This window comes from Anolis carolinensis, chromosome 4 (assembly GCF_035594765.1).
Source record: "Anolis carolinensis isolate JA03-04 chromosome 4, rAnoCar3.1.pri, whole genome shotgun sequence".
Lineage (NCBI taxonomy): Eukaryota > Metazoa > Chordata > Lepidosauria > Squamata > Dactyloidae > Anolis > Anolis carolinensis.
Genome location: NC_085844.1, coordinates 18,556,486 through 18,571,491, shown reverse-complemented (window position 1 = coordinate 18,571,491; position 15,006 = coordinate 18,556,486). Strand labels below are relative to the sequence as shown.

The 15,006-nt window shown below is 38.7% G+C and overlaps 1 protein-coding gene across 3 annotated transcripts in view; it reads left to right on the top strand.

Moving 5' to 3' along the window:
- Positions 1-15,006, top strand: part of col14a1 (collagen type XIV alpha 1 chain) — a 132,265-nt gene that overhangs the window by 104,698 nt on the left and 12,561 nt on the right. For all 3 annotated transcript variants that reach the window (XM_062980055.1, XM_062980053.1, XM_062980054.1), the window contains 6 exons: positions 629-682; positions 6,818-6,871; positions 7,317-7,388; positions 8,358-8,393; positions 8,754-8,820; positions 9,263-9,451. In XM_062980055.1, coding sequence (XP_062836125.1) covers positions 629-682; positions 6,818-6,871; positions 7,317-7,388; positions 8,358-8,393; positions 8,754-8,820; positions 9,263-9,451 — 472 coding nt within the window. The remainder of the gene's footprint in view (positions 1-628; positions 683-6,817; positions 6,872-7,316; positions 7,389-8,357; positions 8,394-8,753; positions 8,821-9,262; positions 9,452-15,006) is intronic.

Here is a 15,006-nt window from a genome sequence, read left to right as displayed (position 1 = left end):
AACCAGTATTGATTTATAAAAGGTCCCAGTGGGTGGACCTGGTGGTGATGGTGGTGGTCAATCTTTCACAGTGGTGGATGGTTGCTTTCCACACTCCATAGTGGTGAAAACACTGGGGCTTGGTCCAGCACAAACAGTGCCTCTCATGCTATCTCCAAGGTATCTGGCACAGAGCTGGATCTGCATGCTCATCAGTCAGCAAGAACATTAGGGTAATGTCTAGGTCCAGACCTTGACTACAGCAATAAACAAAGCTGTGGCATTTTTTCTTCCAAGCATTGTGTCTGTATGTTTTTATTAGTATGCTGAGCACATCCTGAATCTGAACATGTAAATTGACATAATATTTTATGTAAAGGTGGAAGAATGTGTACCCATCATTGTTCATGTCCCGCATAATTCCAGACCCTGTTGAGATCCTAAAATTTGTACTATGCACAGATTTATATAGGTTGTGATTTGTGTATTGTTGTTGTTATCATCATCACAAGCAGTGCTATTTGTCCTTAGTCACAATGTTTTTCTATTTCTACACTTTCTTGAAAATATTGATAGGAAGTTATTTAATAATGATAACATGGTAATGATGAAAGCTTTACAATATGTTATCATCTTTGCTTTTACGCAGGGTGTCCCTGGTGCATCTGGATCACCGGGACGGGATGGAAATCAAGGCCAAAGGGTAAGATGAAGTGATGGCTAACACTTGGTTCAACATTTGCATTATTGTGTACTTGTTACTTGATCATCTCTTTATAGTTACAGTGCATTTCTGACCTATCTTCTTAATGAAGATAGATACTGAGAGTATTCCTGAATTTTCTTGATAGATTAGTCACCCGAAGATTCCATGTTTGCTCAGGTCAGGCAAGAAATCCACTTGAATCTTAATAGTCATCAACAACATTCTTTGAGAGGGCTGATTTGAGACTGAGAGGTAGTCTATTCTGCTGTCAAATATCTCTTATAGTCAAGCCATTCTTCTGAATGTTTAGGTGTGGAATATCTTATCTTGAAATTTTTATTCATTGGCACATTTTTAATGGCAGAAAACAAACTCCAGCGGCAATCGATGGCTCCAATGTTAATTAGCTTCAAGTTTTAAATAGATTTTTAAAGGAGCTCTCCATGGTCCTGAAACCTATTCTCTGACTAGGTTCAGCATCTCAGACCAAAACCCAAAGCACATTCACCACACAACTGGCATGGGAATGACCAGCAGTTATCTTTTGTCTTTTGATATATGCAAACAGACACTTTTCTTGGTGTGAAATATGAGCATGTGGGTAAAAGAAGCTGTCCCAGTAAGAGTTTTAAAAGATAGTTTTTGAATTATAGTTCTTAAACCCACCAGAAATAGGTATGTAAACAATACTAGGGCAACACCATTTTAGCATTAAATACTCTCTTCATCCATTTCCACCAATTCTACATCTCTATGTTGAATTAAAAGATTAAATAAATAATAGTAAAATAATTCTAGATAAAATATTTGCAGAGTGTGTAAATAAATAGGCAAGTCTGGCTTAATAGGACTTTGTTCTATAAGACAAAAGGGATTCCCGCAGCACCTTTGAAATTAATGGATACATTTCAGCATCAGTTAATAAAATAAAATCCTTTCTCCTATTCATTACTTCTTCTGCTGAGAAAGACTAACATGGCTATCTCCTTGGAATCTGTTTATCCCTTTACTTGTACCCCTTTGCCCAAAAACTGGGCAGTTAGCTCAGCTTGTTGTTGCTGCTCTTACTGTTCTTGCTTAGTATCTTGCATGTTAACCATCCTGGAGACGGAATAGTGGAATGGAAGGATTGGAATAAAAGATGTGTCAATCCTAAGTGCTAGTGGGAAGTAAAAGGCCGAGAGATTATTCAACTGAATAGGTCTTTATTTTGGGACATATGGCTCCCCTTTGAAACCTATGGAGACAAATGAGTCCTGGTAGCTTTCAGACTGGCACAGCTGAAATTCCCAATCTCAGAGGTCTCTTCTGAAGCTTTCAGCTGTGCACACCCACACAGACATTGTCTTAATTTTGTATACATTTTGACTTTGACTTTTCCTATGCCAGAGCAGGAGATGTGCCACGTATGAAGCAGTTGCAAAAACAATTCAGTGATTTAAAGCTCACAAAGCCTGCAATCCTCATACTTCTTTCTTCATATATGCCCTACTGAACTTGCCATGGGATTAAAATTTAAACTTTGAAGAATAAACAAGGAGAGTCAGCATCTTTAACTAGTTAGAAAAGTGGTAGCACAGATATATCCCCTAAACCTCTTTTTGCATAATCCCCTTCTTGCATGCACAGACACACAAACATGCACATGTAGCAAGCCTTGGCATATTTAATTGCTGTAAGTAGAGTGTGCCTAGTGTCTTAGTTCTTCAAACAATGCCTTTGCTGTGAATGAGGGGTGTGTGTTCTGGGCAGCAGAATCAGTCTAAAAATGACTTGGCTGCAATTACAGCACATTAGCTTTATTTAATCAAGGATTTCTGTGATTTGCTCCAAGAATAGCACACAGCCAGTTTCTAAGCCTGCACTGGAGTCTTTTAACAGATGCCACAGAAATTCTATATAGACACAAGCTGTATTGTGGATTGTTGGTAGGCTGTAGCATAAGATCTGGATTTAAGAATATATTGAAAGTATTGAAACAATAAACCATGGGACTCCTCAGCACTTTATTGTTGTGTACGTTAACATATTCCTAACTTTTGGTGATCTTAACTAAGGCAAACCTATAATGTAGACATCTTGCCCTTTTTGATCAAAGAGGGTTTTGATTTTGCCTTCTTTTGAGGCAAATCCATGATCATCCAGTGGGTTTTCACAGCTGAACAGTAATTCAAATCTTGCTCTCCTGGAGTCCCAGTGCAGTGCTCAGACCAATATACAATGCTGCCTCTTCCCAGCAATGTTATCTTTTATTTTTAAGCTAAAGCGATTACAAAAAGTTAGGGGAGAAGTGTGTTTGGTTGCTTGTCATGTGACCTGGTCATCATAAATTGAATCCAACATGATGCCAACAAGAAACTTGATCAAATACTTTTCACTGAGGCTTAAAGACCAAAACAACGGACCATTTGCTAAGGCAGCATTGTTTTGTTTGAAAGTCTGTAGAATTGTCTATGGAAACAGTGCAATTCCGTGCTAATGTGTTTGAAATGCACAAGCGTTTAAAAACAGACTCAAGTATTTTAAAAGGCCTGGAACTGGAAATATATGTTTTCAGATACATTCTTTTTTTTTAGAGGTCTTCAGCTCTTTCCATCTTTAGAATTAAGATATTTGTAAATGTTGGTAAAATCAAAATGAAAAGAAATGAAATTGTTATCTATGCCTCATTCTGTTTTGATGACTTTTACCCACATAACCTATGAAGTACTTAGATAGGCTTGCCCATAGACACACACCAAGACCTCTTAAGGAGTTCTCTTCCTTTATGAAGGAATGAAGACCCAGTCCATTCCATGTTGCAATATCCCATGTGGGATACTTCAGAACTTGAATGGAAAAGGGAAGACAGCCCTGCATGGGCAACAAAACAAGTTACACAAAGAACAGGATTAAGGTGTGTTATGACCACATACTATTCATCACTTTTTGTTGTTATTGTGTGCCTTCAACTCATTTCCAACTTCTGAAAACCCTATAGTTTTCTTGGCAAGATTTATTCAGAAAGAGTTTACCATGGCCTTCCTCCGAGGCTCAAAGAACATGACTGGCCCAAGGTCAACCACTTGGTTTCCATGGCCAAGTATTTGAACATAGTCTCTCCAAGTCCTAATCCAACACACAAGCCAATATACTCTCTATTCATTACTACTTTATACATTACTCTTCATTCATTGCTACTGTTGCCCATATCGCCTTACAGAGACTCCAGTAGTAGCTTTTATAAAATATATTGGCTACACATTCTTGAAAGTACTATTTGCCAAACAGAGATTTTTCAATGCTATGTCTGTCACCTAATAAAAATGAGGAGCTAGAGCAGGCAAAGTACAGTATTTGCAAAGAAGAAGCAGTGAGTGAAATGCCAGGCTGTTTAACCTTTCCTTTGCAAGATGCTTTGTCCCATTTTCCCAGTATGTGTCTGAAGTTGAAAAGAAGTCAAGGAGGAGTAAGACAGTTCAGGAAAAAGCAGGATGTGGGAAGAGACTAGCATCTCATCCCCTGCAGCAAATTTATTGCCACCCAAACACTGTTGTCATCATGAGAATCTCCAATTTGTTGCATAGTGCTAGGTATTGGTCTTAGTGGGTTAATTTGTTAATTACTTCGAATACAAGGGCAGCTATTTCTTCACACAAACTTGATGCCCTCCTGAGCATTCAGTGGGACTGAGGTTCAAGGCTATTCCAGCCAATTTGGGATTAATGCAGGTATATCACTCAGGGTAAATGTCTAACATTACTTTCTTCTAAAACATATGGAAGGACCTTTATTTATCACTTGGTCAGTGATACAAGAGAGTGGTGCTAGGATTCTGTGCATCAACATGTTTAATTATTTTCTGTATTCTACATTACAGAATTAGTTTAAGATGCATCTCTGACATTTGATAATCTGAGAAACAAAACCTAGTAACAATATGTGAACTTTGGTACTTATTGGACAGACAGCAGGAATGTTGCCTACTGAACAGCTCCTTAAACAGACTCCTGTTTGACTTCATTTATAAAAGACTATTTTTGCACCTAACAAAATACAGTAGGAGGAAATTTGTGAATGTCCAAGAGCTATAGTGGGATTGCCAAAGTAAACATACCTAGAGGGTTTGCCCAAAGATATTATACAGCTGCAAACTAAAAGAAGTAGTGACACATGGAAACAACATATGTGGTCTAATTGGGAAACAATGTCAAAACAAGCTCACGTGGAAGCATTTCTTTTTGCTATCATTTTTTAAGAGGGACTGAGCACAAAGGTTATTCATTCAGTCATGGAAACAGTAGGTTACAATTGAAAGGTAGAATGATAGCCTGATTTCTTGGTTTCTTTATTGGCTCGGAGAATAGGCCATGCTCTGCTAATCAGCTGGTGAGAATGAAGGAAAAGGAATCATTCTGGTGGGCGTTCCTTTCTTATTTCCCATTTGGCAAGCAATTGGAAAACTCAACAGCTCCTGATAGTGTTGTTCAACTATTAAGCAGGAGTTTAAAAAGAGAACAGATTTAGGCCTGCCAGAAAGAGGAACCTAACTGATCTCATGTAACATTTCACAAATGAAATCTGTGACACATTCGGTAAAGCAACATCAGACTGTGGTGAAGACGCCTTGTAGTTATTAATGAATGAAAATGGAGACACTACAAAAGACAAAACTGCAGGCTTTTGACAAATCTACTGAGAAGTGCAAGTTCCAGCCTTTCCTTCCTCCCTTGCTAATTGAGTAAAATTTACACCCATTGAAATAAACAAAGATCAGGAGAAAGGAAGAAGAGGAAGAAAAATACATTAGGACATTTCAAAGCAACTGAACAAGTAAGATGGCAGAGGATTACCGTATTTTTCGCTTTATAAGACACACTTTTTTCCCTTCAAAATAGAGGGGGAAAGTCAGTGCGTCTTATAAACGCAATCTGCATCCAGGAAGGGAGAATGGGGCGATCTGTGCCGTCCACGCGTGCGAACGGCACAGATCGCCCCATTCTCCCTTCCTGGACGCAGATTGTGTTTATAAGACGCACTGACTTTTTCTCTCTATTTTGGAGGGGAAAAAAGTGTGTCTTATAAAGCGAAAAATACGGTAATTGGAATTTGGTTTGCTGTATCGCAGTGGTTCTCAACCTGAGGTCCCCAGATATTTTTGGCCTTCAGCTCCCTGAAATCCTAACAACTGGTAAACTATCTGGGATTTCTGGGAGTTGTAGGCCAAAAACATCTGGGGACCCCAGGTTGAGAACCACTGCTCTATTGGGACAGTTGAAGGAGGGGTGATCTTCTTAGGTACTAGGTGCTGTCCAAACCCATCTGCAATATGGAGATTAAAACATTGATAATTCTTAGAGTATTGGTAAAGAGTAATGAAATAAATATGTGTTGAAATACTGATCACTAGAATGATATATTTTATTTATTATTTATTTACAGTATTTATATTCCGCCCTTCTCACCCCAAAGGGGATTCAGGGCGGATCACATTATATACATGTAGGGCAAACATTCAATGCCCATATACACATAGAACCGAGACAGAGACAGATGCAGAGGCAATTTAACCTTCTTCTGAGGGGATGTTTGATTCTGGCCACAGGGGGGAGCAGCTGCTTCATCATCCACTGTGATGGCACTTCCTCATTCCAACGTCGTAAATTAGTTAAATTTGCCTCCCCACTTTATAAGTGGTACCTTATTTCCTACTTGATAGATGTAACTATCTTTTGGGTTGCTAGGTCAGCAATGAGCAGGGGCTATTTTTTATTTTTTAATTGACGGGTGCTCACCCAGCCATGGGCTGGCCTCGAACTCATGACCTCATGGTTAGAATGATTTATTGCAGCAGGCTGCTCACCAGCCTGCGCCACAGCCCAGCCCCTATAGATCACCACTACACTGTGCTCCTTGAGTGCCACCAAATGTTTTGATAGAAAGGCATTCAACCAATTTTTCCAATTCTGGTGAGTATGCTAGGGCTTCTAGGAATTGAACAATTTGTATTCAGTTGACTTTGCAGTGTCTTTTGCAATATTTAGTACCTCATGTTTTAGCTTATGGCCATTTTATGTAGTGCACAGTGCCATTACAGATAGTTGAATATTTGCTGCTCTTAGCAGTACATTCATATATCTGCCTCTCATCTAGGGTCTGCCAGGCAAAGATGGACCTACTGGGCCACAAGGACCCCCAGGACCTGTGGTAAGTATATAATTTTCACTAGCATTTAGACAGCTTAAGTTATATGCATCACAAGAAGTCAATAAACTCTTCTCCTAGATCGTTTTCTCCCAGCTATGCAACTATGTGCAGTTACCTGCATCATGATATGTCATAGCTAAAAGAGAGAATATGTCATTTTGAGTATTGATTATATTATAAGGAACCCTCCGTGAATAAATTGCCACCTTCTAAAGAGCACATTATAAGGAGTCGGATTAGGAAGGTGGACAAGAACTTTTTTATCTGATGCCTTTATGTATGAGATTTTTTAAAATTTTATATACACATAAAAGAAAGATCAATAACAATGTCTGCTCGAAAAATTGGAGGAAATTTTCATTTTTCATCTTCCAGGATGATGGTTGCAAAATTTCAAGCATTTTTCTGTTGAGAGTTCTGAATTTCTCTTGCTTTTTCTATGCAGGGAATACCTGGAGCTCCAGGTGTGCCAGGAGTTATGGGTAACATTGGGCCACAAGGTGATGCAGGGCCACCAGTAAGTAATAGAACACCATACAAATCACTTATACAGAATGTAGACTTTGTGTTAAGTACTGTACTGGTAATTCAAATCAAACCCACATGTGACACAAAGTCCCTCTTCAATGATGTCACAAGTTAGCCTTCTGTGTAGTACATAATAACGATACTATACTAATAAGTATTGCCATAAGTTTTTTGTAGCTTATACAAAATTTGGGAACATATGAGAGAAAGTTTTACCCCATACCTGCAGCTACAGTACTGAGAAAAAATGACCAAGAAACTTTATTAAACCCAGGTCCCATTGATGTCAATTGAAATTTCCTGTTTCCTCAAGGATGGTATTTGTAGGAGGGCATTTGTAACAAAACAGCAATCGAGGGGTCACATGTAGTGATCTGATGAAAATCCTTTGTTCCTGCTGGCTAGATTTCTTGTATATAAACCCAGATGTGATTGCTAATTCTGCATTCACAGTAACATCTACTTTTCACCCTCAGAGACTCATAAAACCATTGTGTTTGGTTTCTTTTAATTTTCTTCCAATAGTTTGAGAATTAAAAGAAATGACTGTTATCCAACAAACAACATGTTGTTCCAACTGAGAAGAGATGAAAAATGGCTTTTGCTATTGTATAGAAGATCTGATATAAGATGCCAGCTGGAAAACTACCCTTTCTCAACTTTGTTATACATAGACCTCTCCCCCTCCTCTTCTGGATGGGAGTCAGTAATATCAAGAAGGCTGAAAATTTTGTATGGATATACTGTGCCTCAATGCAAAGATACACTTGACAGAACAAATCTGCTATGGCTTGCTATTGCATTTGAAACGTATTATGAGCTGCGATGCAAGGCCGTTGACCTAACCATTGGTGTAGCTTGGCTCAAACTCAACCTTGTCATCATATTAAATAGTCTATTACAAAGGGGAAAGGCCACTTACACTAATATTTTGCTCTTTATTCCCTTTACCCAACAGGGACCTTCTGGAGCAAAAGGCGAGAGGGGTGAACGTGTAAGTGCTTTTTATTGTAGAAATATATTGACAGGAACAGTATGAGAAGTAAGATTTACTTGTTTAATTTGTCTTAAGCAAGCACTGCTCCTCCAACTGTGAACAAAAAAACTATAATGATGTGAGACTCTACTTTTAAAGCCACTTAGGCTTCAGTTCTATACACGTATAAGTGGAAAAGGTTGTGTTAATCACAGTGAGACTTACTTTGCGGTGGATATCAACAAGATTATTTCCCCATAAAAGCAAAGTATATTCAGCGCAAGGAGCTCCTACAGTTTGCTTAACTTGCATTCTCTCCCTGATGAACCTTCTTCTGAAAAGTGATAAATGCCACATGATGATGCTCTTATTACACAGGGGGATCTCCAGTCACATGCAATGGTCCGTGCAGTGGCCCGTCAGGTCTGTGAACAGCTTATCCAAGGTGGGTTCCAGAACTGATATACTTTCATAATTATAGTGACTATAGATTTCATTTGTAACTACATTTCTGAAATGTTGTTGTGTGCTTACAAATTATTTCCAACTTATTGTGACCCTAAAATGAACTTTTTCTTGGCAGGATTTGTTGGGGGGGGGGGGGGGGGCAGCAGTGCCATTGCCTTCCACTGAGGATGGCAATGAGAACATGGCTTGCCCAAGGTCACATAGTCAGTTTTCATGGCTGATCAGGAATTTAAGTTCTGTTCCCCTGAATTCTTAATCGAACCACTGCATTACACTTTCTCTCCTGGGAATGTAGTCCATCTCTCCAATTTGTGATCCTTTCATACCAGCTGTTTGTTTTGATTCACCTACCAAATTTATCTAAATTAAAGTTTCATCAGGACCAGTTTGTTGGCATTATGGATGTTTCTGTTTTGCAGGTCATCTGGCTAGGTACAACTCCCTCTTAAACCAGATTCCAAGCCAGTCTGTCTCAACACGAACTGTCCCAGGACCTCCTGGTGAACCGGGACGGCCAGGGCCACCTGGACCACAGGGAGACCAAGGATCTGCAGGAAGGCCAGGATTTCCAGGCAATCCTGGTCAACCTGGCAGGCCTGGTGAAAGAGGTAAGCTGAACATTAAGATGGTTAAAATAGGAGCTGGCTTGAAGGCTAACAAATATACTATCCCAAAGTTTGATGTCTGGCTGAGAAGATAGAGTGGAACAGATATGAATTAATTGTTCATTCCTGGAAATCACTTATTTTCATTCATATTCATTCTCATTATACATACGTCACCTATGGTTCTACCTTGTGGCATGATACACACACTTTTTCTTTTTTCTATTGATTATTTAAACGAAGCAAGATGTTAAAAGAATCTGGTTATATACTCAAAACATAGTTCTTTTGGATTTCTGCAAAATTATTGCTATCTATTTTTAGTCCCTGTGGGCTGGTTTTTTGGAGTGTCTAGGACACATTATTCCATGTACTTACTGAACAACATTTCTGGTATTAAGGGCTTTGAGGTTAATATTTTCTGGGGGAAATGAAGTGAATAGGGTTTTCAAAAATTCATGTTATTTATTTTATTCCCACCTAAGCTCAAAATAGGCTCAGAACAGGATGGAAACAGGATGGGTGAGACTAAAATTGTGTATAAGTTTTCAGATTCATTTTGATAAGGCTTTATAAGTGTAGGCATTTTATTCAAATGCAAATATCAGTTTAACATAAGTTAAATTTCCAAATTAAATGTAGTTGAATTACTGTATATACTCGAGTATAAGCCTAGTTTTTCAGCCCTTTTTTTAAGACTGAAAAAGCCCCCCTTAGCTTATACTCGTGTGAGGGTCCTGGTTGGCTTATATTTGGATCAGCTTATACTCGAGAATATATGGTACATTTATTATTTGTCTCTATTATTATTGGTATTATTATATTTATTATTTTTCTCTATTATTGTTGCTACTATTACATTTATTTTACTCTATTATTATTATTATTATTATTATTATTACATTTATTATTTCACTCTGATCTTATTATTATTGCATTTATTATTTTACTCTATTTATTATTACATGTATTATTTTCCTGTATTTATTATTAATTATTATTATTATTATTATATGTATTATTTTACTCTATTATTATTAAAAGGATACATAAGCACATTTACATTGAAGAAGATGAGAATAATGATTTAATCAGAGTTAGACAGTCTTATCTTAAATTTGAGCTTTATGTAAATATTCAAAAACATTTAACCTACTGATGCCTCAGTTAATGTAATTTTATTGGTATCTGTTTTTATTTCTGAAATTTACCACCCTAGGCTTATACTGGAGTCAATGTTTTCCTAGGTTTTTTTGTGGTAAAATTAGGTGCCTCGGCTTATATTCAGGTCGACTTATACTCGAGTATATACGGTAATTTGTTTAACTTCTTAACAATTAGCCAGATGAATTAAACCTTTTCACTAATTTTCCCATCTTTAAGTGCCAGTCTCAGTGTTGTAATGCAGCACTCAAAAAACTACACACACTGTCTCTCTACTCTGAAGTCTGATGTGTTGCAGCAAAAGCCGTGTCAAGTGTACATTAAATGTACAAATTTGGGGTTTATTGCTAGTGCTTTTTTCTGCAAGTGGGATATGGTTGGACATTTAGCATATCAAATGGCTTGGTTGGTAGCCATGACAAATAAACATTATGTCCTTAGTTCTGATGAAGAAACCTTTAAGCGGGACCCCTTCCCCCAATTCTATACGGCCATAATTCTTAATACTTTAATGTAAGAGGAGACAAGATTTAGGAGACTGAGCACGTCAGTCTTTGGTTTCTATGGCAAAACTGAACAAAGAGTAACACTGTTCAATGGAATAAGAAAGAAGGAGTTGACATATGGAGGGAAATGGGAAACTGGGAACAAGAAAGGGGCTGATTTCAAAGTTAAACTGAGTAGACTAAAGAGAAGTGTGGTTCAGGAAGAAAGATTTGGAGAGTATGGCTCTATGCATAATTTATGGAAATATTTTTGAGTGCAAAGAACTTAACACGGGAATTAAGCAAATGTGTATAATAAAGAAATACAAAACAACATCTTGGAGTGTAGTAATAATTCCCAAGCAAGCAGTGCCAACTCTGTAGGCTTATATATAGCCTGCAGAGAAAGTGCCAAGAAATTCAGTAGAGGAGCAAAAGTTCATGATAACAAAAAAGGGCATGGGATCAAAGTTCTCACATTCATTTTTTCTGTCACTAAAACAGTTGTCAAAGCAAAGAAACATTTTGGCAGAACTGATCCAGTTGCTCATTTGGAACTGATATGTTAGAATGCTTTCACCAGCATTAATAATCATATTTCCAATTGTCAGAAGTTGGTTTCAGGCCAGGCACTACTGGGATTGCTAGAACCAATGGTATCACACTAGAGCGAAAAGGGGGGTGGGGTTAGGAACAACTTGTCTCCAAGCTGGAAGACTATAAAAAGGTCATTCTCCCAATTGCACTGCAACAAATCAATAGACAGGGTTGATAAGCAAGGTTAGATCACACAGAATATTGATATGGGAGCCACACATGTCATCACATTCCTCCAAGCTTAGTGTGGCCAACCAGAGCCATGTGAATGTTTGGACCTAGCAGAGACTTCTGGTTTGGGTTCAGGAACAGCAGGCAGCGCCTTCCAAATTCAAGATTTTTCTGCTTGACAACCTCTTCCAAATATGGCAGCATTTAGCAGAAGCCTAGTAGAACTCTCTACAAGAAGAATAGGACAACTCTACCACATTTCTCCAGTTATTGGCTGCAATACTGTATAGCTTGGCATAGTGTACTAGTTCCATATGTTCTGAGTTCTGCTGGGGTCTTTCAGAAATCTCAGTGCTGCTATAATAATTTCACTCATGGTTGTGCATGTATCTGGATGCTTCTTTGATCCTTCTCACTTTGTGTTCATGGGGGAGTGGGCTTTATAGGCTGCTCTCAGTCCAGGGGATGGACATTAGACACTACTGAGGGAGTAATGGAATACCACCTCTTGTAATCCCTCCCAACAACATACACAATCATAAGCGAAATGTATGTATATATGTGCCACAAAGAGGATCCATCAACTAAGTGTTAACAAGCTTCCTGTGGCTTAGCTCAGGCAGACAGGGCAATATTTATGAACCTTTTGATGCAGTGTTGCTTAACATCACCACTGTTAAAAGGATTAGTCACACTTCTACTACTTCTCATACTCTGCTCTTCCCCAATAGTTTGTTGAGTGTCTTTCAACTTTGGAGTCTCATCTTCTAGTCCAGTGGTTCTCATCCTGTGGGTCCCCAGATGTTTTGGCCTTCAACTCCCACAAATCCTAACAGTTGGCAAACTGGCTGGGATTTCTGGAAGCTGTAGGCCAAAACACCTGGGGAACCACAGGTTGAGAACCACTGTTCTAGCACTGTCTCTTGTTTCATGTTGGGTTGCCTTATCATAGGACTTTCATTATAAAAACATTCAAAAGTAGTTTACCAATGCAACTGCGTAGTATTAACAAATGTTAGCTATGGTGCCACTGCCATTATTTCTAGGACACCATCTAGAATCACCTAGCCTAGTATGGCTGTATTACACTTCCTTAATTTTTGCATTTTCTCCCCCACTTCAATCTTCTTGTACTATTACTTCTTCTTTGCAAATGAAACATACCAATTGTCACATTTTTCTCCCACTATGTCGCAAGTCCTCACTTCTAATGCTCCATGGTTCAGAGCATATTTCTACTCCCTCCTTTGCCTCACCTTACGTTCTTGTCATGCATCCCTAGCTTGCTTCCTGTGCTCCAGTGCTCATGCTTCTTCCTCTTCTTTTTCTTCTCCTGCTTCATCCATCACCTTGCCTTGAGCCATCACAATGTATAATTCTTTGCTTCTTACATTCTCCCACAGGTACTGCTTACTCTTCTTTGTCTTCCCTAGCTCACCTCATGTCCTCACAGTGCAACTCTTCCTTGCTTCTTCTCTTGACTCACATTGATCACTGACCATCTGTATCCTAGTCCTTTCTTCACCTCTTTTTACAGCCTTACAGTGTACCATCCTTGTATGTTGTTCTCTGCCACTCGCAATATTCAGTCTTGCACTATTGGCTCTCCTATCTCTTCTGCTACGCCCCCCCACCTCACTTTTGCCCCATATTGTGTGCCTTTTACTTGCTTCTTGAACTCTACTCATCTTTTCCCCCATATATTGAATTCTACTAGGGGCTAGAGATCTGCATTTTTTTTTTTAAAAAAAAATGAGTATTTGGAATCTGGGTCAAATAATGGTGTAAATGAGCACCAGGTGACTTGTCTGGAACTTGGGTAAATCCTGGCTATCAGAGGGCTATGGCTTGACTGTCCTAACAGCACTGTTATAGGAATCACATGTCCTCTTTTGTTTTGTCCATGGCATTGTGGCGTTTGCACATAAATTTCAGCCATGGGGAAAGTACTGTAGGGAAGTGGGGTTAACCCAGCTTTGGATATCTTTTTTGTATGAAAGAATGGGACCTAACAGAAAAGAACCCATATGTAATCTTAACAAAAATACAGAAGTTGGCTGCTCTCATCTCCCAACCTTGTTTAATGTTGGATTTCTCTTCCTGTTGGAAAAGTTAATATTATCTCAGCAGGTTTCTTGCCTAAAATCTTATTTAAGCTAAGAATTTGGAACAAAATTCTCCTTCCTTTAGGTGGGAGGGGTGAACAAGCTATAAATAAAGTAAAAGTATGTGAGAGAGGTTCTGTTCACAAAAATGTATGTTTGAGGGCCATCGTTCCATGATGATGCAGTAAATCAAGAAGAGGTGTTGGAAAGGATTTTTGAAGTGAAGATGGAGACTCAGTAGAATTGTTCTTTACACTAGATCATTCCATTTGACATACAAGTTCCTTAGTCTTGCTGATGATATAGGAACTGCACCTTTAAATCTTACTTGTGTTCATAAAATGCTACTTTAAAAAATAAAATGCTAGGGAGACATGATCACCATGTTTAAATATAAGAAAGAATGTCATAAGAAAGAGGGAACTACCTTGTTTTCTGCTGCCCTGGATATTTGGACTTTGAGCAATGAATTCAAATTACATGAAAAGAGATTCCACCTGAACATTATGAAGAACTTCCTGATTGCAAGAGCAATTCAGCAGTGGATCTCTCTGCCTTGAAGTGTGGTGGATGCTCCTTGGAGGCTTTTAAACAGAGGCTGGATATATCAGGGGTTGGACTGACATGTGGTCTCTTCCAGCTCTATGATTCTATGAATTATATAGCAAATCTGACATATATGCACCCTGCCAAATGTTCTAAGCATCCAGTGAGGTGCCAATGCAGGTCTCGATTGCAGGACTCTACTGCCCCTGAAGCTCAGTATTGCTGCAACAGTTAGAGCCATCTTTAAACCCTCAACTGCATTTCCTCTCCAGCTATCCCTCTTCTTCTGACCTTAAAATGCATTACCAACTGGAAGGGCTTTCCAAACCTGCTGGCCAAAGTCATACTCTTAGGGGTTACACATGCAAAGTGCAGATAATGCAAGATGGAACTACAGCATCCCAAGTCTCCCATTTAACTCTAATGCTAGACCCACTATGTGCATGCTGCATTCATATCTGGCCTCTTTTTAATGCAACTGGGGAAGAAT